This window comes from Episyrphus balteatus, chromosome 3 (genome assembly GCF_945859705.1).
Source record: "Episyrphus balteatus chromosome 3, idEpiBalt1.1, whole genome shotgun sequence".
NCBI classification, from domain to species: Eukaryota; Metazoa; Arthropoda; class Insecta; order Diptera; family Syrphidae; genus Episyrphus; species Episyrphus balteatus.
The window spans coordinates 112,487,992-112,514,115 of NC_079136.1; the positions used below are offsets into that span (position 1 = coordinate 112,487,992).

At 31.4% G+C, this 26,124-nt stretch overlaps 2 protein-coding genes across 3 annotated transcripts; one reads left to right on the forward strand and one right to left on the reverse strand.

The window, feature by feature from the left end:
• Nucleotides 1-4,515: 4,515 nt before the first annotated feature.
• LOC129913667 (tiggrin) lies at nt 4,516-17,133 on the forward strand. Of its 2 annotated transcripts, XM_055992458.1 has the most exons (4): nt 4,516-4,697; nt 9,512-9,779; nt 9,845-16,722; nt 16,786-17,133. In XM_055992458.1, exons 2-4 carry the CDS (start codon nt 9,524-9,526, stop codon nt 16,855-16,857), a joined length of 7,206 nt encoding a protein of 2,401 aa, XP_055848433.1. In that variant the 5' UTR covers nt 4,516-4,697; nt 9,512-9,523; the 3' UTR covers nt 16,858-17,133. The 2 variants fall into 2 exon arrangements, with proteins under 2 accessions (XP_055848433.1, XP_055848432.1); XM_055992457.1 differs by lacking the exon at nt 4,516-4,697 and having other exon boundaries at nt 9,422-9,779.
• A 3,524-nt stretch (nt 17,134-20,657) lies between these two features.
• Nucleotides 20,658-25,567, reverse strand: LOC129916543 (uncharacterized). The gene is made up of 4 exons (XM_055996547.1): nt 25,105-25,567; nt 24,320-24,443; nt 21,418-21,500; nt 20,658-21,358 (listed from the first exon to the last, which is right to left on the reverse strand). The coding sequence occupies exons 1-4, from the start codon at nt 25,260-25,262 to the stop codon at nt 20,704-20,706; spliced, it is 1,020 nt and encodes a 339-aa protein (XP_055852522.1). The 5' UTR covers nt 25,263-25,567; the 3' UTR covers nt 20,658-20,703.
• Nucleotides 25,568-26,124: the final 557 nt, after the last annotated feature.

The following is a 26,124-nucleotide window of genomic DNA, read 5'->3' on the forward strand; positions in this document are numbered from 1 at the left end:
TGCAATCGTGATTGAAAATTACCATAAATAATGACTGGGTGTCTAAATAAAAGCAATTATATTCACCTTAATCATTCAATTAGAGTGTGAATCAGCATCACTGGTCACCTACTTAATTCAGTATTTATCAGTGAACCAATAATTGCTTATGGTGACCATATTTCCGAATGGCTTTTCAATTTTAAACAAAAAAAATGGAAAAAAATCAAATTTTTTGTTCAAGATACTAATTACACTGGTCAACAAGGTTTTTGCCACAACAACCAAAATATACTTTTCTAGATGTGCTGAACTCGAATCTGAAGTCAAAAAATTGTTATTGGCCCCCGTTTTTAAAATATTACCGTTAGAAACTGTCAAAAAACGTCATTTTGGCTGTTTTCGAGGCTATGTTTTTATGTGGGGTAGTTCATTTTGAACTAATTTGTGACGGTGCCTATAAGAACTGGTTTTATTATTTCAAATAATGTTTAAATTTTTCCGATATCTCTTTTAATGCCCTAGATATTTAAAATTTCAGTAGCGGTCTTTGAATTAGAAACAACACAGGCCAACCAAATTAAACTTTTTTTGCCACAAGAACCAAAATATACCTTTCTAAAAGTTTTTGGGTTGCTGAACTCGAATCCGCAATCAGAAAAATTCTATTAGCCTTTGTTCTTGAAATATTACAGTTATAAAATGCAAAAAAAAGTTTTTTTTTATAACGGTAATATTTCAAAAACGGAGGCTAATAGAATTTTTCTGATTGCGGATTCGAGTTCAGTAACCCAAAAACCTTCGAAAAAGTATATTTTGGTTCTTGTGGCAAAAATTCTGTGACCAGTGACTTAAACTTTAGATTAAGTTTAGTTTCTCTTTGGCTTATTAATTGAAACTTAAGATATCTCGAGCAATAAAAAAGATATCGTTTTTGAAAGAAAAATATCTGTTCTTATAATCACCGTTACAAATTTGTTTATAATAATTTACCCCACATAAAAACAGAACCTCGAAAACAGCCAAAATGACGATTTTTAGCATTTTATAAAGGTAATATTTCAAAAACAGAGGCCAATAAAATTTTTCCGACTTCAGATGCGGATTCAGCACCCCAAAAACTATTAGAAAAGTATATTTTGGTTTTTGTGGCAAAAAAAAAGTTAAATTTTGTTGACCAGTGTTATTTAAATGTCTTAATTTTCCAAGTATGTATATTAAAAATGTATTTTTCATATTATTACTATTCTTATAACTTTCGCAAAAAAATATCGATTACCTATTTTTGAATTATAAAAAAGAATTGGTCACACTTCTTTGCAAAAGCTTTCTGCTACTTTTACGATCTATAGAAGCCGGATTTGTGAATGAAGATCAATTCTAGGCACTTAGCCTTTCAAAAATACACATAAATACATACAACTTTTACTCTTGAGCTGAGGTACATCTCGAATCGATTAGTTTATGGAGTTCTGGATTCTATTTTTAAGAAGATTTGATGACTCTTAAGAAAAGCTCTTGAGATTTTTTAATAGAACGGATAGAATGGGAATAGTATAGAAAGAAGTTTTTTACTTCTTTTCTTTTCACTATATAGACACAGTAATAACAATTGCAAATTTGTGCGTCATCACAAAAATCATCAAAATCTTTGATTCGCTTAAAATTCAGAAATACCAAATTTGATTTGCAAAACCAAGATCAGAAATAAATTAATTTATGTACATACACATTTACATAATTTATTTCGCGATGATAATGTACTCAGAAATAAATGCACATCAATCAAATTGTTTGGGTCAGATTCTTGGGAAATTCTATAAAATTATTTACTACACTGAACTTTTACTGATAAGCTGATGAAATGATTTTTTTTTTTTTTTTATTTTCATGAATGAAGTTCATATTTGATGTGTTTTGGGTTTGAAAATAGAAATTTCGAAATTCGGGTTTATAATGGTGGGGATTTTATATGTTGATTTGACACGGATGTTAAATGAATAATAAATAAAACGTCTTAGCACTTTTTTTTGCCTTCTAATATTTTGAATGTCAAGAATTGTTTTTTTTTCACTATAACGGACTTAATATTTCTACAGAAAATAATCCCGGATGTTATTTTGTGAAATATGGACACATCGGAAAGAAATGTACGGGTTGCCGTAACAAGTCATCAGTGTGTGCACCTATATTTACGTGCCGCTGTACCTGTACCGGTACCGTTTACCTCATGTTGGGCTTGGCTACACCGGAAGGTAAGCGATAGCGGTACGGGTAGCGGTAAGGCTAGGCGCACACATGCGATTTTAGTCGCGCGATTTTTCAGTCGCAAAAATGGATCACAAGGATTTCAATGCCTGTGAACACACATGCTTCCCGCGATTAAAAATTTGAAAATTGTGTCTGCAGTCATTGAAATTGTTGTCATCTAATTTGCGACTGAATAATCGCGCGATCAAAATCGCATGTGTGCGCCTGGCCTAAAGGTATTTGTATTAAAAAAATTCCACATCTGACGTTCATGTGTCAGTTTGGAATTTTTTTCATACAAGTACCCTTACCGCTACCGCATGTCAGCGTTACCACTTGCAGAAAAAAAGTCGAAGTAGATTTGAAGAAAAAATGGAAGTAGATTGAGAAAAATCGAAGTAGATTTCAAAATATAATTTTTAATAAAAATCCATCTTAAAAAAAAAATATTTTCTTAAATTTATTTAAGTTAAATAATTTAATTAGTAAAAACAACTACAACCAAAAAATTGAATTCCTTCAAACTCTATATTTTCGGTATAAATATTATTTCAATACATTATTTTATAACAATTTTTAGTCAAATATTTGGTTTTCTGCAAAAAGAAGTAGAATTGGCTTATATTTTGATAATTTGAAGTAGATTGTAACAGAGATTTTAAAATGAAGTAGAATTCGTTATTTTCGTGATGGTGCGAAGTAGGAAGTAGATTTAATTTTTTTTTGAAAAAAAGAAGTAGATCTACTTCAATTGAAGTAAAGTGGTACCACTGCCGCATGTACTCTTCGGTGTGGCCAAGCCTGTAAGGTACAAACTGTATGGAGTCAAATTTATATTTTTTTTCTAGAGTAAAATCTGATTTTGCGTTTCGGGATTTTGGTTTTTCGGTATTTTTCGTTTTATGGATTCTGGGTTTCTGGGATTTTGGATTTTCGGGATTTCAGTTTTCGCGATTCTGACCCCAACCTATTTAAAAGAACCTCAATATCTTTATTGTCCTTGAACTAAGAAAACTGTGGAATGGTAATTTTTCCCATACACGTGATAGGTAGCAAATAAGTAAAAACTCTCGTAAAACCATTTAAATTTAACAGTAACAATGATACTCCTGACCTGACATATGTCACTTAATTATTTTTGTAAAGTATTGAAAACAAAAAAAAAAAAATAATCAATCCATGACTCTATAAAATGATGCTTCTTAAAAAATATTAATAAACCATGAACTGAATATAAAACCCCCTGGCAACTTAACTACTTTAGTGATAAGTAGATATACTTTCATCTTTTCCAAGAAAAACCAAAATTCTTGTTTTAACATTTCCAAAAATCCATCCACACCAGAGTCTTAATATGAATCTATCATTTATTACGCAGACAATTGTCCTTCAAAAATTTAAGGTATCTTTTTATACAGGTAAATACATTTAACATCCAGCTGATTCATGAGCATGAAAGTCTTTTTAAAACTTCAATCCAACTTGTGTGCTGTCTTCTTGTTCGATGACTAAAATCTACAGATACAATTTCACAATAATTCTCTACTCACACTAATTAATCATCAGTGCTGTCGTCGTTTACAAACTACAAAGGTACTTTTGGTACTATGAAATGGTTATTAATTAGTACTTTCTTTTTTAAAATATGTAGGTAGTAGGTACTTATTATTTAATGTTGCTATTCTGATATTTATGTATGTTTTATGATTAATTGTTTAAATTTTGGAAACTCAACATTTTTTACAAAGCATGGAGAAGTGAAGAACACTGATAAAACAAAGAAAGGCCAGTTAAGTACTTTTGTACGTTATTTCGTTATCTACTAAAAATAACAATCGATTAAGAGAATTATAAAATGTTTCCAATTTTTAGTTTTAGTTGTCTTCGGTTTTTTTATTTACATTTAAGGGGATTATGCTTAATTTTCTCTAACACTCATAAAAATATATGGCCTAAAAATAAATGTCACTTAGAGCTGATTAAGCGCTAGTGGTTTCCTTGCTGAACGCAATCATCTTCGTATATATCCTCTTATTCTGTCTACACACTAGAAATACATTCGACAGCACTGAATGCTATAATCATCATAATCCTCGTCATCGAATCTGGTTTGTTACTTCCATGAAACACACAAATCGAACCAACAACAAAATCTTAAATAATAAATCATACGTAAGATAGAACTACTCGCTCTCAATCTAAATCTGTTCAAAAAAAGCTCAGGCATCTGTACCTACGAATGGATCATCTTTGAGATTTTTATTTAAGTTCCAAAACTATTGCGTACATCAAGTTAGTCCGCGACTTGCATCTATTCCGAACGGTTCTAAAAAAGAAAGATACAAAAGTATCTTTAAGACGTAACAAATAAATTTCAGCTTTCTCGCATGAGATTAATTCAGATAAAAGGGAGATTAACGATACTTTTAACGAATATCTTGTGGATTTGAAAATAAAAGTGCTTAAAAGTGAGTTTTGTTTTGGTTATTTTTTTAATCGATATTAATTTATTTTTTGGTGTTGAAACATGTGTTCCAGTATTTAAATTCATAATTGAAAATTATATGGAACAAAAAGGAAATTGATTGTAATTTTAATTGTCTCTCGTTATCACTTGCGTAGTTAGCTTCTTATCAATAAGTTTTGTGAATATACCCACTCGTAATCAGAATTGTGTTTTTTATTCTTAAATTCTGTTTTTTAAACTGTGTATAAATATAATATTAGAAATTCTTGTTTTTGATTTAAATCTAGCATGAGTACGTGTGTTAGGTAAGTGTCAAAGAACACAAATTTATCATTTTCCTGTCGGAAGTCTTGTAAACTATTTAAAATACGTTTTAAAAGGAAATAACATTTACATCAATTATAAATTAAAAAAATGAATTGATTAAAACCTGCAGAATTGATGTAGTTTGACAAAGCTAAGTGATTTAAAGAATAATCCATTAAATACATTTTTGTGAAGCTAACAGTAATGTGGATGTAATTAGAATCTGAAGAAAAGTCTAGGACTGCAACTTTCTCATGCGGTGTTTATAAACTAAGGAATATTTAAGAAAGTCGACATTTTTCATACGTATATTCATATAAAAAAAATCTAGGAATAATTGCCGTTATATTTTTCAATTCAGTCTATAAAATGAACATGAACATTTCAATGAATTGTTTTTATATATATAATTTTTTGTTTGTTCGAGTAACCTTTTTTATTTAAAATAATTTTCCGCTACACAAAACTGACAGTAGTGTGTAAATGTTTGTTATTGTTAAACGTTTAAAATTTTACTAACCTATACGTACATGTTACTAATAAATCACATAGAATTACCCACTAAATTTTTTAATGCAGTTTTATCTTCTCCACTTTTTATTTTAAAACTGATTGATCAATAAATCATCTTTTAGTGGTACTTAAACGGTTTAGCATTTTACTAAGGCCCAATTTATTGACACTCCATTATTTTTAAAATCCATTAAAAATTTGAAAAGTGTCAAATCGCATACAAATTTTAAAATTTCCCTTTTGTAATGGCGCCATTAAATTTAATGGAGTGTGAATAAATTGGGCCTAAATTGTTTAAAATTTTGAGCCATTATTTTTAAAATTATTTTTCTTGTGAAGTCTAGATATTTTTTTTTATCAAAAATTCGTGAATTCATCGATGAAAACATTTTCTTAAAGTCTTCTTCCTTAAACAGGCAAAAACAAAAAATTGAAGACGCTAGAATTTTTGCAATGAAACTATTATGTAGCATGTTTACACTAGAGCTCAAATGCTATAATTTCACAAATTATCTAATTTCCAACGCAAATCGTATAGAAGAAAAATTTAATTTGAAATTCGTACTGACTTAATTTGGATAGTAATGAAAACAGGCGTGTTTTGCTTCTTTGTAAATACAGATTTGAGTGATCAAGTAAGATTTTATCACAACATTTTGTAATCACTGCGACAAGCCCTGCAAAAAGGGTTAAGTCTTCATTTAAGTAGGTAATTTTTGAGTGATAAATAAATTGTTAAAAATGGCCAAATGAAATTAAGAAGATAGTGCAAAACTGCAAACCATAGGTACATTTGGATTTGTGGATGTTGACTGCAGCATTTATGTGGGAAAGATGTTGGTCGATTGTGCGATCTGACGTCGATAATGCAAGAAATATTTTCTTTTTATTTGATTTAATCTTCTTCTTAAGGTTTCAATTTAAACGATTAAAAAAATAAACAATTTATTGAAAATGTGCTGATTAACTGGTCTTATCCAAAATTTATTCGTTTAAAATTATTATAATGAATGTAAATGTATATAAGTCGACATAAAAATAGGAAATCTGTTTCATAAAGGCGACTTTAAAACCAATGGAGAGTCACATCGAATCTCCAAGTTTTCTTTTTACTATATAGATTTTGAGCTTAGTAGTTTTAGCTCCTTACAAAATCAATAGCTGAGTAAATGTATAAGGAATATTTTTTAAGTTTAAAATTTATATGATTGTAAGTAATTTCACCAAAGAAAATAATATTTCCATCCATGTAAGTTTTTCTTCCAAAGAGAAAATAAAATAAACTATTTTTATAACGGAAAACATTAGGTATACATTATTGAATATAAATGCACAGGTGTTAGCATTAAAAGTTAAAATCTAAATTCTGTCTCCATTTCTTGTGTCATTTTATAAAAGAAAATCTTATAAACTTATTATACCAAAAATAGAAAGTAAAATTTTTAAGAAACAACAAGGTTTTCCATAAGAAATTTTCACTCACTCTGGAAAAACAAACGTTGAAGCTAGACATATGTACATAAATATATTTAATATTAGAATAGAACTGTCGCGTGTCTTTGATTGTTGGAAGTTTATTTTTAAAGTTAATATGCTAAATTTATTTTTGAACTGAAAAAAAAAGAAATATTATTTTTAACTTAAATGACACATTCTGTGTTACACACCTCACTGCAGCATCAGTCACGTAAATATTCCTTCATGAAACGGATGCGAACGGTATTGTTGTTTTTGAATTTCATTATTTAAATTATTATAAAAGTTAATTTATTTTGACACTTTTTCAATTATAAGAAAGTAAGAAAAATAGAGATATTTAGTAAGTTAAAAAATATATAGTTTAACAATTTTGTTTGATTTTTAAGAAATTTGTTGCGATTGTTTATTATATACTTTATTCCATAGTTGTTGTTAAGTAGTGTGATTACTTTTTCAACTCAAAATAGAAGCTCTGTGCAAAGATCATTTTCAAATCTTTTGAAAAATAATAAATCTATAATATATTTATAATAATCTATAATACTAAAGTTTTGGAAATATAAAAGTGCCCGAAAATGTGAAAGGATACAAAAAAACTTTAACCAGCAAATTTTATTTATTTGTGTTTAATTGCATTAAGGGGCTATATCTAATTGTAATTTTGAAAAAAATCAAATATTTTTTTTTTGCATATTTTGAATGTACATATATTTAAGAATATTGTCCGAAAATTTCACATTGATACGGCAACTAGTTACGGAGAAATTAGCGTATTTGTGAATACGTTTTAACTTAGTTTACATGGTTCCCACAATTTTTAACAGCGTTTTTCTCGAAACGGTGTTTACAAAGTCAGTCAAATTTCCCTTAAACGGCTGAACCGATCGGCATAAAATTTTTACACGATCTTCTTAAGTACTTTTGCCAGGTAATGAAAGAAGGAATAATTTTTGTGACGATAATTCGATTTTTAAAGTCACTTTAAAGTGAAAAAATTCCTGGTAAAAAGCAATTTTTTACTTTGGGATGCCTCCATTTTGTCAAAAATAAAAATTTTGACTATTCCTTCGTTCATTACCTGTATTCATCTATTCTAAAACCGAATCTTTTGGTTTTTTTTTATTTTAAATAATTTGGTTCAGAGATATCTTGCTCACCGCCTGACACCTTTTTGAAAAAGTCCTCTAGAAGATCTACTACAAAAATAACAGAACTCCATATTTTTGTAAATACATCGCGAATTCTTAAAATAAATTAAATTCACTATATGTCCATTTATTATCTGTATTTTTTTTAATAGAAAGCCTCTTCACAAAAAATTGACAAAAAAGCACGATTTTTCGCATTCACAACTAGATAAAACCCCTTAAATATAACCAACTGAATCAATAATAATAATTTGAAAATATATTTTTAACTCAGAATTGGTTTTAAAAAAAATCCAAAAAAGGTTTATCTAGTTTATATTTAACACATTTTTTCGCAACGTTTAATGGTCTAGTTTGTTACACTGGTTTATAAAAACAAAATTTTATTTTGTTATCCAAAGGTCCACTTTTGCTTACTAAATTATGACACAAATTTTTAATGCTTAAATTTTTAGCTAATTTTGTTGCAAAAAAAAAAACACCTTCACTTTCCGACTAACAGAAAATGAAATCATTTCAAAATGGATAAGAAAGATTGAAATGGGTCAATGGAACGGTCAAAGTAAATTGCAAAAAAAACCATAAAAATCGTATTTAAATTGGATATTTAATTCTTAGCAATTTACTTAAAATCGAATATCGACTTTGATTCACAAAATAAGTTTGTTATGTTTGAAAAATTATCATTTTCTCTAAAACGTTCCTGTTTTTTCTACAGAATATGGTCAATTTTTAACCTTGATCTACTACATTCGTGCATTTTTTAATCTATAAAAAGCCTGATGTTATCTTACCAAAACGTTGATGTGAAATAATATTTGCGTGCGACCTTATTTTGTTTTGCAAATTTTGCATGATGTTCCATTAAAGAATTTTACTTACTCCAAATCCAAATTATTGGTTCCCCGAAAAAAAAAAAACAAAAGAATCTACAACAATCTTTGAAAAGTATGAATACATTAAACAAAAGATATTGTAGATCAAAGGAACAGATGTAAAACTGTAGCAACTCAACTTAGCCTAAGCTACTTTAAACCAAAGATGGCTTTTGGCATTATTGCAAAACCATGCGCCCAGTTCGGAAACTTAATTATATACTTTTTGCAATTTAAAAAACCATCTTCTCATTAACCAGAACTATTATATTTTGGCGACACAGTTTCAAGAGTATTTTATAATAATTGATTTCGCTACACATATCATCCTTATCAGTCTTATTGTTCGGCCTCATGATCTTTGTGGCTGGCATATCTTTGACTATTTAAAGTAGCTTATCAATTTTTCATTAGCATTATTTTAAAGACTAGCGAAGCAAAAAGGTGGTCACAGATTTTTTAAAGAATCTTTTTTTTTTTCATTTTTTTTGAAGGGCGCTTCAACAATGAAGTCCTTGATTCTACTTTTCCTGCTTGTGGGAACGTATAGCTGGAGCGATGCCTACAACTATCAACGATCAAATTCTTACCACAGTTCGAGTTCATCTTCCAGTGCAAATTTAAATGCTGGCTGTTGTAAGCTTTCGCCATGGGCAAACGCGCATATTGATGCCGTCCAATCAATGGCTAACCAATTAAGACAGGCTTATAATGCAAGATCTCGCGGACAAGCCGCAAGGTACACTAATCAAGCTTGGAGTGGTGAGTATATTAATTTTATTTTTCGAAAACTTAAAACGTCATCAAATATTTTTTGTTTGTTCTAGAAAACTTTGCCATGTCAATTGGAAAGACCAATGACGAAGTCAACGCTCTAACTCAAAAACTTTCCGACCAAATTGTCGCTGATATGCATGCTGGCCGATTATCCTATGGAGAAGTTGCTCAGCCAAACTATTTCGAAGCAAAAGCAGCTGATGCTTTGGAAAAACTAGCTGATGACTCAGAATACGTTGACACTCAACAAAGACAAGTTGATCTTTTTGAGCCAGGAGTACCACAAGTTATGTCTGCAGTTGATCTTAGCAAATTTGACGATGTCAAACATTACAATTTTCCAACTGAGGTGAAAGTTGTCAACGGTCAAACTATCATTACTAACAAAAACTGCACAACAGCAACAATGCGAGGTGGAAGTGAATACAGTCCGATTGTGAGGACAGTTCGTGTGAATAGGACCACAACACACTCAACTGTACCGTATTATGTTTCTCAGGTAATTCCTCAAGGAATTTCTCAGGGAAATCCCTTTTTCAACCGTCAAGAACATAGCATCTACCGGCATTTAAATAAACAGGAAGCAACCGTTCCCAATTACTCACCACAAGTGACCGTCGATGATAGTTTTAGCGCGGGAATGAACCAAATGAACACTCATTACACTCCACCAATTGTCATTCCAGTAGAAGGTGGCGACATGCCTGAACCGATTGGAATTGGTAATCAGTATGGAATTCGTCCTGGTTCAACAGTGACTGTTAAAAAATACAACCGTAAAGTTATTACCGGACCTGATGGCAGACCGATAGTAAGTGGAAGTCAAAGCGAGTCGGTTTGGGATAATGGACAGCTTGTATATAATTATAATGCTCCATTTGGCAATAACTCCTGGACCAAGGACGATATGTGGAAGCGAGAGGAACGAGAAAAACTATTCTGGTTGTTCCAGGATGGAGTCATTAATAGTAAAGAACTAGAAGAATGGCAAATGAACCAAGAGGAACGTTTACTGGCTTTAGCTTATAGATCTAACAGAACTCTGGAAGAAATCGAAGAATGGCAAAGGCAAGAGTTAGACCGTTACAAGGTTTTAGTCAATCAATACAGCGTAGAAAATTCGAACCTTAAGGAATGGCAAAGACGTGAACGTGGCCGAATTGACTGGCTAATTCACCAAAATGGAATCTCCCGAGAAGAACTAGAACGCTGGCAAAAAGAGTACAATCAAAAACTTGCTATCCTTGCCGCACAATATAAAATTTCAATTGAAGAACTCAAGGCCTACCATCGTCAAGAACTGAACCGTCTTCATACGATCTTCAATCAGCAGAACTCTCAAATAAACAGCAGTCGCCAGAGTAATATTAACATCTTCCAGAAACAAGAAAGTGATCGTTTGAACAGCATTTTGCAGCAACACAATTCTACAGTGGATCAGCTAAAAGAGCAGATCCGACGTGATCAAGATCGTTACAAGTCTTTGGCACAACAATACCAAATCAGTGTTAAGGACCAAGAGACATTTTTCAAGAACGAATTGGAACGCTTGACCAAAGTTATCAATGATCAGCAAGCTGAAATGAGAAGGATCACTGATTGGCAAAGATCAGAAAGAAGCCGATTGGAGGATATAATCCGCCATCATAATTTGACTGTGGGAGAGTTGGAACAAAAAATGAAACTCGATCGAAGCTATCTTCAGACTTTGGCTCAGAAATATCACATTAGCATGGAAGAACTTGAGAAATGGCAACGATCTGAGCTGGACAGACTTCATGAAACTGGAAAAGTGAATCTGCAGAAAGAGTTGGAAGAATGGCAGCAACAAGAAAGAGCTCGAATGTTGGCTATCATTAAGAAGAACGATCTTACCATCGAAGATTACGAATCAAAGATTGCTAACGATCGTGCTAGACTTCAACAATTGGCATCAACTTATCAAGTGCAGGTTGAAGATATCGAAAAATGGCTCAAAGAAGAAGCTCAAAGATTGAAGAACGAAGGAGTTTTCTCAGAGGTTCAGAAAAATCTAACCATTTGGCAACAACAAGAACGAGATCGCCTACAAGCGATTGTACAAAACAATGAGTTGACTATTGAAGATTTACAGAATAAGATCAGTAAGGACCAAAATAGACTGTTTACATTGGCGAATACCTACCAAGTGAGAGTTGAAGAAGTTGAAGATTGGCTTAAGAAAGAAATTCTTAGATTACAAAGTCAAGGCCTGGTGAAAGCGGAAGATTTGCAAGATTGGCAAAAGACAGAAAGAGAAAAGATTCTTCAATTAATTGAAGCAAACAAGCTTTCAGTTGAAGATTATGAGAAAAGACTATTGAACGACAAATCCTATCTGCAACAATTGGCTACACAATACCATGTTGAACTGAAAGATATTGAAACATGGCTACGCAAAGAATCTGATCGGCTTCAGAGTCTTGGTTTGATTGAGGAGGAGAAACTAACCGAATGGCAAAAAATCGAACGAGAACGTCTCCTAGGTCTCATTCAAAAGAATGAACTATCTATTGAAGATGTCGAAAAGAAGATCAAGGCCGATCAAGTGCATCTCTATTCCCTAGCTCATCGGTATTCAGTACGTGTTGAAGAAATTGAAGAATGGCTAAAGAAGGAGGTTTTGCGTCTTCAAAATCAACAGAATATTGAATCTGCAAGTTTGAAAGATTGGCAGAAAACCGAACGTGATCGCATACTGATTTTGGTTAAGCAAAACGATTTGACAATCGATGAGTTTATTCAAAAGATCAAAACCGATCATGCTTATCTTCAGCAACTGGCACAGCAATATAATATTCGCATTGAAGAAATCGAAGAATGGGCTAGAAATGAAGGAACACGCCTTGAAAGCCTTGGACTTATTAGACCAAATGCAGCTTTGACCGAATGGCAGGAACTTGAACGTGATCATGTTCTTCAAGTGGTTCAAGGTGATGATCAGTTATCACTTGATGAGTTGGAAGAACGTTTGAAAAACGATCGTGCTCATCTAATGAGCGTGGCTCAAGAATATCAAGTGCAGGTACAAGATATCGAAGAATGGATTAGAAAGGAACTTCAACGTCTACAAAACCAAGGAGTTGTTCAAATTGAAAAACTTAAGGAATGGCAACAAACCGAACGCAATCATTTGACAGCCTTGATAGCTCAGCAGCAAGATGGTTTCTCTGTGGATGAGTTCGAGAGACAACTCAAAGCTGATCGTCAACGATTGCAAAACTTGGCCTACCAAAATAATGTCCAGGTTAAGGAAATCGAAGAATGGATTCACAAAGAATTGGCCCGTATGAAAGCCCAAGGACAAGAAAAAATCGACAATCTAACTGAATGGCAGAAGAATGAACGTGATCGTTTGTTAGTTCTTGCTCAGCAAAATAGCGATTTGACTGCTGCAGAACTTGAGAAAGAACTACAAGCTGATCGCAATCGCTTGCAGAATCTTTCTTGGCAGTATCATATTGAAGTAGAAGAAGTCGAGGAGTTTATCAGAAAGGAAATTCAAAGACTTCGAGATCAAGGAAAATTGCATATAGAGAATCTCAGTACCTGGCAGATCGATGAACGTAAACGCCTTCAGGATCTAATGCAGATGCAGTCGCATTTGAGTGTTGAAGAAGTTGAGAAACAACTCAAGGCTGATCGCAATCGTTTACAACAGCTTGCTAGGCAATATCACATCCAAGTTGAAGAAGTCGAGACATGGATTCGTAAGGAAGCCGATAGACTAAGAAATCAAGGTGAGCTTCACATTAGCAGCTTGACAGCCTGGCAACAGAACGAAAGAAAGAGAATCCAACAACTTATTCAAAACAACAATGATTTGACTGTTGAAGATCTTGAGCTGCAATTGAAGGCTGATCAAAACAAGATTCAACAGCTTGCTAATCAATACCATGTTAGTGTGGAAGAAATCGAGGAATGGATCCGAAAGGAATTGCAGCGTTTGAGAAACGAGGGCAAATTAGAAATAGAGCACTTGAATGCTTGGCAAAAGTCCGAAAAAGCACGTTTAATTCAACTAGCTCAGCAGCAAAGTCAGCTTACACTTATGGAATTCGAAGAAAAACTTACCGCTGATCGTAGACGTTTGGAACTCTTGGCAAACCAATATCATATTTCCGTTCAAGAAATTGAAGAATGGATTAAAAAAGAAGCTGAACGTTTGGAAAACCAAGGAATTATTGGTGATTTGAAGGAATGGCAGAAACTGGAACGTTCCAAAATCCATGATATGCTGCTGCAATCCAATTTGACAATTGAAGAATTCCAAGAAGAACTGAAAAAAGATCGTAGCCGACTTCAAAATCTGGCTTTTCAATATCAACTAACCGTTGAAGAAGTCGAAGAATGGATTTTGAATGAGGTTCATCGTCAAATTAAACCCGAACCTTTGACTGTTTGGCAGATTGGGGAGAAAAACAGATTAGAAAATTTGATTCGAGGAGAAGATTTAACTCTGGATGAACTTGAAAGAAGAATTAAGAATGAAAGAAGTCGCATCAATCAGTTAGCTATTCTCTACCATGTAACTGTTGAAGAAATTGAAGAATACATTCGATCAGAGGGAAGACGTTTGATTAAGCCACAACCATTAACTACCTGGCAAATAGATGAACACGAACGCATTTTACAACAAATTGGTCAACCACAGAGTCTTACAATTGAAGGTCTGGAAAATCAAATCAGATCACAGCGTTATCGTTTGCAACAACTTGCACAACAATACCACATCACCGTGGAAGAAATCGAAGAATGGATAAGGAAGGACGGAAGACGATTGATCAAGCCCGTTTATCAACCTTCTGCTGGATATGCAAGCCCCTGGCAACAACACGAACGTGAATATCTATTAGCATTGGTTCGCAACAATCATATTACAAAGAAGACAAACTTTGAAGACCGTTTGTCTGAAGATAACATGAGAATGGCCAATGTTGCTGCTCATTATCAAATCACAGTTGAAGATATCACCGATTTCTTGAGAAACGAATATCAACGATTGCTTCAGCAAAATCTCATTTCTGATGGTGAAGATACTATTGTTGAAGTAGCCCAATGGCAAGGACCTGAACAAAAACACATCGAGCTTCTTCTGCAAGAACATACATGGTCTATTGAAGAACTTGAACGGGAACTCGGCAAAGATAGAGAGCGTCTTCAGCAATTAGCCAATCAGTACCACGTAACTGTTGATGAAATTGAAGAATGGTACCGCTCTGAGTTGCAAAAGTTACTTCAACAAAAGAAATTACAATCAGAAAACCTCACAGATTGGCAAAAACGTGAAAAGAATCGTTTGTACACTACCATTACTCACCAACAAATCAGCATTGAAGAATTAGAAAGACAATTAGAGAGCGATCGTGCAGTTTTACAACGTCTTGCTGCCCAATATCGAATTACACTCGAACAATTGATCAACTGGCAACGTAAAGAGCTTGAACGTTTGTCCAATCTGGGCTACGGAAAACCTATTGAATCGGCCAGTCTGAAGAATTGGCAAAATATCGAAAGAAAACGACTTCGAACAATTCCCGTCAAGGTTATCATAACGAGGGAAGAACTTTTAGAATTCATTGAATCAGATAGATTATTCCAAAATAATCTGACAGCCAACTATGAAGTTTCCCCTCAGGAGCTTTTTGAATTCCAAAGTCAAGAGTTGCTAGCTATGCAAAACGAAGGTCTTTTGGAAACTTTGAGGTTAAACCATCTTGAAGATTGGCAACGTCGTGAACGAGATCGCCTATACAGTTTGATACGTACCCAAAGCTTCTCATCCAAACAATTGCCAGCATGGCAGACTGATGAGAAAACAACAAGAATTGCTGCTACATATAACTTGCCCGCATATATCTTGAGAAACTGGCAAAAACAAGAGATAGAACGCATTGAAAATATTGCCAAGCATTATAAAATGAGTCTAAACGTTTTGGAGGACTTCAGATTTAGAGAAATTGAACGTTTACAAATGATTTCCCACAAAGACTATGTCGCCGAAGCCGCCTACAATAACTGGTCAAATCGGGAAGATACTCGTTTGAGAGCGTTGATGGGTCGAACTGGGTTATCAGGAGCTCAATTAGACAAATGGCGAAGAAAGTTGTACCTTTTGGCACAGGGACTCATTGACTTGAACTTCAATGAAGGTGGATATGGAGGAATCGAATTGAATACCTCTACATCCGCTTCAGGTAAACGCAACGAGACTATCAGCAGTGACCGGGGAGATCAGCCACCTCAGGTGTATCACGAGCTAGAAGAATCGGAACCAAGTTTAGGATATGCATCTGATACTATGCCACCAATATTGTCAGAGTCTAATCCACCACCAGCCGCTTATCTTCCATCACGACAAGATAAATCACAACACGGTTATGATTCAGGTCACCCGGCCCCAGCTCTCCGTGCCCCTCTAACCACCGCGATCACCTATCCTCAAACTGTTGGAAACGAATACACGCAAAGAATCCATCGCAAAAAAGAATACACATTCACTGCCCCAGTTGTCCCTGATGATACCTACCAGCATGATCGGTATTCATTAGGTCGTGGTTCACCATCTTATGGCAATCCCAATGCTCATCAGAATTATGATGACGATATGGGACAACAAGCTCAAGTTGAAAATTGGAATTCCTATTCTGACTATGAAGGTCAGAAGAGTGAGAAATTCGAAGATTATGGCCAACAACAACAAGTTGATATGGGACATCTGACCGCTGAAGATCTTGGTCAACAACAACAACAAGAAGAGCTTGGACATTTGACAGCTGAAGAAATCGGAGGTCAACAAGTTCAACAAGAAACCTATCAACATTCAGCATCAGAACAAGTGTCTTACAGTCAGAAGCCTGAGCAGAATATGGCTCCAGTGGTGGGATCAAGCGCAGCACCAGAAAAAGTTGTAAGTATAAAAAAATTATAACTTAAAGTATATTTTTCAAATTTCTATCATCTTTTTCAAAAGGTTGTTGCTGCTGAAGCTATCACAGAGAAGCCAAAATCTATATGGGGAAAGGCAAAATCATGGTTTGGTTAATAAAGAGACTGCTGAAATATTCACACATTTTAAAAGCTCATATGGAATTCTAAATGTTGTCAAGAGTGAATATTTATTTTAAATAAAACTAAATTTAATACTTGAAAAATGTTAAATGTCGAAAGCTAATATGCCATACTATTTTTAATACTAATTCTTGTTTCCTTAAAAAAAATTAGTTTTTATACTGTTTTTGTAAGTTTGTACCTACCAATTATTTGTTTTTTTTTTTTGTTTATTTTTATTTTATTTCTATGGACACTCATAATTGTAGAAAATTTATGATTTTTTTTAATTAAACGATGTAAATTTAATACAATAACAATGATCTTTTAATTCCTTAGAACAAATTAAAAATGAAGTAATGAATTGTGTTTTTTAAGAGTCCTCACTTACAGTTTTAAAATCGATGCACTGGAACTAAAAGACACTTTTTCCGAAATACTTATTTTGAAAGTCCCGGCATTTAACAGCTCTGTAAAACGTTCTCTTAAAAGTATAAAATCTCATACAAGGAATAAAATGCTGGAAGAAAGGTTTTTCCAACTCGCTATAATCTCCATAGAAAAATCATTTCTAAAGGAAATTAAATTAAAAAACATTTTCTTTGAAGAAGTATTAAATGTTTTTTTGAATTGTTTGAAAATAAAAAATTTAAAAAAAACGACAAAAAAATATAAAAATAAAAAAAATATAAAACAAAAAAAAAAAAAATTAAAAAAGAAAAATTAGAGTCAGAAAACATAAAAAATATAAATTCAGAAAAACAAAGTGAAAAATAATTAAAAAAAAAAAAAATAGGACCTTTATCTATCAAGCCCTCGTCGGCGTCGTGATCCTGGATTTGAGACAAAAGATCATCAAAATCGGAGTTGTTCGTCCTGGTTCCTTACTACATATTACCATTTTTTTAGTTTTAGTTACTCCACGACTGCCGAGTACTTGCTTCTATTGAATAGAAGCATTCAAAATTTTGTAGATCTTCTTAGCCAATTGAATAGGAGTAAACATGTCAGTAAATAAATACATTATGCTTATAATTAAAATTAAAAAATTAAGCTAGTGTTGCCCATTGGAACAAGAACAATGCATAACTAAAACATTTTTTTTAAGTTTTGTATTCTTTTATTTATTAATAAATATGAATATGTATTCGTATATACAAAATATTTACGATTCTTTCTCTTTTCTGTTATTTTTTTCTATTTAATTGTTAAATTTTGTTTTTTTTTTTCATTATATAATAAACTCAACATAATTTTTAACACTGTTCATTTGTTTTTTTTTTTTTTAATATAATTTAATTTTTATAAAAATCATAAAATAATATTTTAAAACCATCTTCAAGCTTTTTATTTTAGCTTTTCTTACATTCCTATATAAATATTTTCATCCATAAAATTCATGTATGAAAAGATAATGAAATTTTTTCATCTCCAAAATATTAATTAAAAAAAAAATAAAATAATAATAATAGTTTTAGAGATATGTCTAAGGTCTAGAGGCAAGAAGAACAATTAACAACTATACAGGTAGGTATTTTTTTCACATTTTCTATTCGAACATTTCGTTTTGCTTTGTTTTTATTTTTTTTTTTTTAATTTATTTAGGGTGGGATTTAAATATTTTACCAATAAAAACAAATTAATTTTAGCAAATAAGTAAGAATTTTTAATGCTTAATTTAATTTAATAATACAATTTTTTTGGAAGATAGTTTTTGTTGTTTGTAATAATTTTGCACGTTTATATGTTTTTCTAACTCAAGAACCATTTTTTATATTTATGTTTTGTTACCTATACATTAAATTTGAAAATAAATTTTGAATTTATTTTATGCTTTGTTATACTAGGCACTTTTTATTTTTGTTTTTGAGGCTATTTTAAAGAGATAATAATGAAAAAAACTAAGAAATAATTTGAATTAATTTTATAAGTAAAAAAGAATGAAATTTGCTGAAATGCGCGCGTTTAAAATTAAATTCGAAAATATAATTAATTTTAGAATGCAATAAATCCAAATGATCTGAAATATAAAATATTTTGCATTTTGACTTTAATAGATTACTGATAGTGATAATTGATGTGATAGAACAAGTCTAACAGAAAAGCAAATGATAGTTTTCGGCATTTAGTAATTCACGCAGGCATTTAGCATATTTGAGCAACTAATTTGATTATATTGAACCTGGTCACTTTCGAATATTTTTGATCGTTAATGAAAAGGGTATCGATTTCTATTCAAACTCTGATTTTATTCAAAGATTATTCAAAATGTGTACTAGGTACTGCCATAAAAGAAGTTTTGCAATGTATTCTTCAGAATAATTGATAATTATAATTACGATTTTAAAATGAAATCGCTTAGCATGACTTTTATTCTATTTATCGAGATCAGGTTTGTAAAAAATCATTTTTTTCAATGCCATTATTTTCATTACAAATAAAAAAATATTTATTACAAATACAAAAAAATTGCATTAAAAAATTTATATATTGGAACTGAAAAAAAAAAAAAAATGTATTGTAACTGAAAAATATTTCCTATACAACAAAAAAAAAAAAAAACACATTTGTTGCAACTAAAAATATCTTTTTAGCATTTAAACAAAAAATGTTATTGCAACTGTAAAATATTTGCACTGAAAGTAAAATTTTTATTACAAATGAAAATATTTTGGATAAAAAAAACTTTTATTGCAAATAATAAATTTTCTGCATTGCGTACATTACCTAAATATTTTTGTTTATTATTCGTCAATTTCTTACAATTTTGACTCTTTGGCCTTATATTAGGTTCAATTTTATAGTTGAAATAATTAATATATGGTCAAATAATGAAGTTTTTAAGAAACTCGACGAATATAAAAAAATGCAAACATTTTGCATTGAATTTTTTTTTTCAATGCAGAAAATTTTTTATTTCCAATAATATTTCTTTTAATGCAAAATATTTTTATTTGTAATACATATTTTATTTTCAATACAAATATTTTTCAGTTGCAATAACATTTTTTTTAATGCAAAATATTTTTAGTTGCATAAAATATTTTTTTTTATTGCAAATATTTTTCAGTTGCATTTAAAATTTTTTTCAATACAAAATTTTTTTTGATTGCAATAAATATTTTGTTAATGCATAAGAAAAACAATAACGAAAACGAATCCACCAATGTAATTAAAGATTTTCACGTTTAAAGACCCAACTGAGACAGTTTCGGTACCAATAAGCAAAAATTGATTTGTTTGCAGAATATTTTGGTTTTGTAAACTTGCATTTTTTTGGTAAGCTTTTTCGGAGAATTTGGAAATCATCAGTGCTCAATTAAAAAAAAAATTATATTTTTAAAAACTAATTGATTTTATATGCAGTTCTATTGCGATTGTAAACATTCAAATGATAATAAATTGGTAACAATTTATAATTCAATACCTTTAAACTAAATTATATGGTTTTTGAAGATATATTGGTCAACTTATGTAATTAGGTTGCATTTGAACTTTTGAAGATATATAAATTTATAGATATATGCATAAGACGTAACTGTTAAAGAATTGATTGAAACAAAATAATTTTAACTGTATGCAAAATAAAATCCATTTGTTACTTGTTTCAAATCAATATGACTCTTAGCCTTAATCGAAATAAACAAATGGAAGTTGGACGGCATAGCGACTTAAAAGATAAATCCCTAAAAAAAGTTCCGTAAAAATTTCGAGCAAAAAAAAAAACATTCTTAGCAATAATTTATAAATATTTTTTATAGAAAGAAAATCAGTTTATCCCGACGACGATTTTTTGTTTGTTTTTTTTTTTTTTTTTTTTTTTTTTTTACTGTCGATTAAATCAACTATCGCCATTATTGGGAAATTCAATTCCATCCAGACCATCGCCAGTCTCATTTAGTACCTTATTCTTGAGCATTTCGATTTGATGCAATAATTCCAGTGTTTCGTGGTCCAAATTATCATCTTCAAGGCGCATTTGATTTGTTTGCTCTTCATCGATATCCCATTCGAGAGATTCAGGAGTAGAAATATGCGACCAGCTAGTTCGAGATGAGGTACGTGTGAAATTTTGTTGTTGTTGCTGTTGTTGTTGTTGATGGTGTTGTAGATTCGAGTTACTTTTGGCCATTTGTGAAGTTGTCATTTGTTCATTGAAGGCTCGATTGTGTTGTTTTGGTAAAGTACTACATCCATTACTATCATCTGATGGTGGTGAATTGAAAAGTGGTTTATTGTCATCACCACTGGTTTCGCCATCATCAGCATTCATATCGTCCTCAGCGCCATCTATGAAGAGCCATGATCGAGAGAGACCGCGATTTGGATGATGTTGATGGTGGTGATGCTGACCGTATTCGTGTTCCCATTCTAGATCGAGGGAGGAACTGGTGCGTGATGATACAGCCGGGACGAAAGTATTGGTCGTGGTGACATTATTGGCGGCCGTAACTAGAAGTGTTTGAGCATCAAGGCTTTGTAATTGTATGTCCGTGCTAGAAAAAAAAATTATAAGATAAATTGTGAAATAGAGTAGGAAAATGAAGTTAATTACAGTTCTGTTGTGGGTGCCCTGCTCAGCCTTGAGTAATTTAAGTCCTGACGTTCCATAAACTTGTCTATGAATTGTTTTCGATTCTATAAATTGAACAAATTTTTGTTATAAAAATAAAATAGAAAATTGTGTGAAGATGAGATTAGAGCGTTTTTTAGAGCTGACGTACGTGACGTGAAGTTTAGTTATTTGGTAAGATAATAATTTTGACGCAAAAACCTTACACTATTGCGTTGCAACCTTACTCACATCTTAGGTTCACTTGTTGACGTTCGCCACGGTTCCTATGTGGTGCAAAAATATTCTTATCGAAAAACAAGGTAATCTCAACGCGACTTTAAAAACACTTTTTATTTGACGAGCTTCTTAGCAAAACTTCTTACACAACTTCTTACAAAACTTCTATACAATTGTAAAAACTCAAAAAGGCGTCCTTAATAAAAAACGATTTCCAGAAGCTACAGTTGTTGGCAGTAGTAAACTTTTATAGAAGAAAATTTGTTAGTTGGGTAAAAATATTTTCAGGACTTTTTGCCGAATTTCTATAGGGACAACATCAGTATATTTCTAGATAATATCCCGAGAAAAGTTACATTGTATATTTCGTACCTAAGGTATGGTATAGGAACGTTAAAGATGCCGGAAACAAAATTTTCCGTTGAGTTCTAAACTGATACATTTCAACCTCGAATTTAAAACTCTGGACTTCAAAGATGAATGAATAATAGCGGTACCTTTTGTCAAATAAAAAAAAATTTAAATCTTTTCATATAGACACACATTCATTCTGGATGGATGCATCTTTGGATAGTTTTTTAAACTGTCTATGTCTAATAAAACATATTCATTAATCTAATGAATATAGAATAAAATGAAAATTAACTCCATTTCATTTGAATTCGTGTATAGTTATCATTTTGAGCTTAATTTTCCATATAGGTATTTGAATTTCTAATGTTCTTCAATTCTCACTTACAAATTTCATTTAAAACTTTTCATGCAATCTGTTCTTATCACTTTTGATCTTTACTCTTTGCTTTGTTTGTAGTGTCAATGGTGTGGTAAGTTCTCACGTACAGATTCTTGCTCTCGATTAACAACAGAATTCACAAAATGCAAAAACAACACACTATTGTGGGAGTTATATTCAAAACATAAATTTTGTACGAAAAATTCCCAACCAAAGTTACGAATACAAGGTATGTACTGAAAATTTCAAATTCCCCAAAAATTACTTTTTTTTTTTAAAAACTCAAATTGCTGCCGTTTGTTCACCTCGAGTTCTTTCCTTATTTCGATTAAATTCTGGGGACATTGAAGAATTTTCAATTTTTCAGTGCAAAATTAGTTTTTTGAATTTTTGCGTGGAAATAGATAATTTTTTGTATGTATAAAGAACTCTATAGGTGGACAAACGCTTGCAATTCGTTTTTTACGTTTATCTTAAGCGTTTCAGGCCCAATTTGTTGATTTTAAATTAAATTTAAAATCGTGATAAAAAATTTCAAAATTAAAAACAAAATTCATTTATTCAGTCTCTTTTAAGAATTTTTTTTGAAGTTTGACATCATTAACTGATTGAGCATTAAATTAAAAAGTCCGTTTAGTTAAAACGCCAAATTCGCCTTTTAAGAGGAATTTTTAGAGCAAATGGAGGTTTTAAACAGGATTACTATTTATTCACTCTCCGTTAGCGTCAAATGCCATTTTATTTATTATTTTATTTTTTTATTTATTATTTTAATTAAAAAATAATAGTCCAGACTAGAATTTTTTTGAAGGCTTGCCAGAAATTTTTGATATTTATGGGTATGAGGGTTAAATGGACAAATGGATTTTTAATAGACAAAAATTCGAAGAAATTAATGCATTTCTTATCCACTTCGCAGAGCGCAGAAGAGAATATCTTCTCCACTTTAATAAGAACACAACTAGTGAAACTAATCGGTGTTGAGATGATGCGTTATATTAATCATCTCAAAAAATTGTAATATTTTCAGTCTTTGATTTTAAATTTAAATAATATATTTAATTTGACAAAATCGTAGCTTTTGAAAATTTTATTTTTCAAAAAAAAAAAAAAATTCCTAGGATATTTTTAATGGAGTTTCAAATTTAAAGTTTCCATTAAATGTAAAGACTTTAACTAAAGCAGAGTGAATTAAATGAATTTTTATGTTTCAATGCTGAACTATATAATTATTTTATTTATTACCTTCTTTATTTTGCTTCTTTAAATTCATATTAAATTAAAAACGCATCTTTTTATTTTAGAAAATTATTTATTTTGGCCTATATATTTCGAGGTCTTACTTGCCTCATCTTCAGGGTCTAAAAAATAATTACAATGCGTTTTAATAAATTATATTAACAAATAATTTGAATTAAAAAATAAATTACCTCAAAATATTATTAAAAAAGATGAACGATTTTCTAAAAAATTTTTTCGACATTTAAAACAATTGAAAAATCAAAAATTAATTTTAATAAAAATTTTAAAAATTCCTTAAAGTATTGTTCAAAAATTATTATAGAAATTTAGAATTTAGTTACTTTGCACATTTCTATTAACTATAAGATTATAATAAGTAAGACCTCGAAATATATAGGCCAAAATAAATAATTTTCTAAAATAAAAAGATGCGTTTTTAATTTAATATGAACTTAAAGAAGCAAAACAAAGAAGGTAATAAATAAAATGAATTTTGAATGATGTATACTTAAAGGCGTCACTAAAACGATAAATTTCAAAATTTAATGGAGGCTCAATAAATTGGCCTTTAGACCATTTTTCATTTTTTCAGATTTCTTATAATCATTTTATCAAAAAAACATTATATATCCTAACTTCTATTCATGTACGCATAGGCCAATGCATACATATAAAAAATGTTGTACTTACCTTTCGCCTAAACTTAATTATTCTAAAAATATGTTTCCGTTCTTTGTTTTTTCGCCTCTGTGTCTTGGTGTCATCTTCATCGTCAGTCATAAGTTCAGTCTCGTGTTCATCTGTTGAACGCCATCTATTGGTGAAATCGAAAGAACAAGAACAAGAAAAAAGTCAGTGTAAAGTACGAAAAAAAGGAAACAAAAAAATGCTCATAATAACAATAAAAATATCAAAGTCCTATTAAGCACGTATAGAACTACCTTTTGTGGGAAAAATCAGTTCAAGGATGCTCTCGAACATGGTCAAATGAGTGTTAGGCGAGTGCGGGGATAGTATTGGTAAACTAAAGCAACTCCCGCAACCATATTGCATTTAACTTAATTAACGAAAACAACAACAAAAAGTGGCAGCGTATAAAAGATAAAAAACCATATTCGCTCTGCTTTTAACCTTAATTGGTTCTTTTTTTTTTGCAATTTAACTACAATGCCATCAAATACTCTCAGAGGCGAGGGTGGCTTTTAATAGAGAGGAGGAAATGTTATTATAGTTGTAATTAAATACAAACAGATATATAGGATGACAAATAACATGCACAGGCACACGGAAATGGGAAGACATAACTAATGTGTGTAATGTAAACAGAGAAAAGCAGCCTGCAGCATGTGGATATATCGATTTAATCAGAAGTGTAAGGACTCGAGACTTTGTCCCAAGATATCACCTACCTACTATTTGTTAGGTCGTTGGCTTTTCCCTTTTAAAAGATGATGGGGGCAACATCTTTCACTCACCTTTTCAAACAGGAGCTCTTATCCGCAATACAACGACCCATACATGCTCCCATTCTAACAACTTCTGCTGATTCAAAAGGTGGCGCTTTTGTTGATAGTGGTGGAGGTTTTGATGATGGTGCTGGAGAGACTGGGTTTCTATCCAGCTGCAAATCCATTAGCGTTTTCGAGATTGTCCATATTTTGGCATCCTTTGTGAAGATTTGTCAGACAATCGAATTTAACTAAGACGGTTCTTGGCATCTGAACAATGGTGAGGGTGACATTTTGAAAATGAAGAGCTTACACCAGCGTTATATCTACAGACGAATTGGGGGTGGATATTTTTTATGAAAGGCGACAAGAAACTTTTTTAGATAATTCTGCAGTATTTTATTTTTTTTTTCACACAAATATTCACTATATATTTTTGTCTTAATTACTTCTGGTGACCAATGCAGCGAAGGTATTGCTTAGATGGAAAAAAACCATTTTTTTTTTGACAGATGACCAGCTGATTTGCAGACAAAGACGGGTACAGCGTAAAGGTTTTGTCTGTCACAATTTGAGGGTGGCAGATTAATGGCGATGTAAGAGGGTAGTAATTTTGGCGCATGTCCTTTTGTAATGTTTTGACGGAAAGTTGTCAGTTTTAGCTTCCATTATTTGAGTTGAATGAAACTGCACAAGGATTTGACAATATCTGTCATTTCGGGTGGTGAGTAGGTAACTAAATATGCTGTGGTGATTCCTAAGACAGGGTTGTTAGAATAATTCCAAATCAGATAATATGTTGAGGAAATTAAAAAAACAATTACTGCAGTATAAACACAATATTATTTATTATAAAAAAGTAAGTAAGTATGCAAAAAATTTAAAAGTTAAGGTCGTGCTACAAATTTTCACTTTCAATTGAGGAAGATTTCATATTTAAAAGTAGAAAACATTTAATTCAACTTACAAGCGATTTAACACACATTTAGTTGAGTTTCGATAAGTTTGGAGTGCAGAGTTGAACAATAAGAATGCATATTATTGAAA

Coding starts and splice junctions, on each gene's coding strand:
- LOC129913667 (XM_055992458.1), top strand. CDS start 9,524: ATGAAGTCCTTGATTCTACTTTTCCTGCTTGTGGGAACGTATAGCTGG. Junction 9,780..9,844: donor CACTAATCAAGCTTGGAGTG/GTGAGTATATTA, acceptor TGTTTGTTCTAG/AAAACTTTGCCATGTCAATT. Junction 16,723..16,785: donor GCGCAGCACCAGAAAAAGTT/GTAAGTATAAAA, acceptor CTTTTTCAAAAG/GTTGTTGCTGCTGAAGCTAT.
- LOC129916543 (XM_055996547.1), bottom strand. CDS start 25,262: ATGGATTTGCAGCTGGATAGAAACCCAGTCTCTCCAGCACCATCATCA. Junction 21,501..24,319: donor TAATTAAGTTTAGGCGAAAG/GTAAGTACAACA, acceptor TTCAATTTATAG/AATCGAAAACAATTCATAGA. Junction 21,359..21,417: donor AGGGCACCCACAACAGAACT/GTAATTAACTTC, acceptor TTTTTTTTCTAG/CACGGACATACAATTACAAA.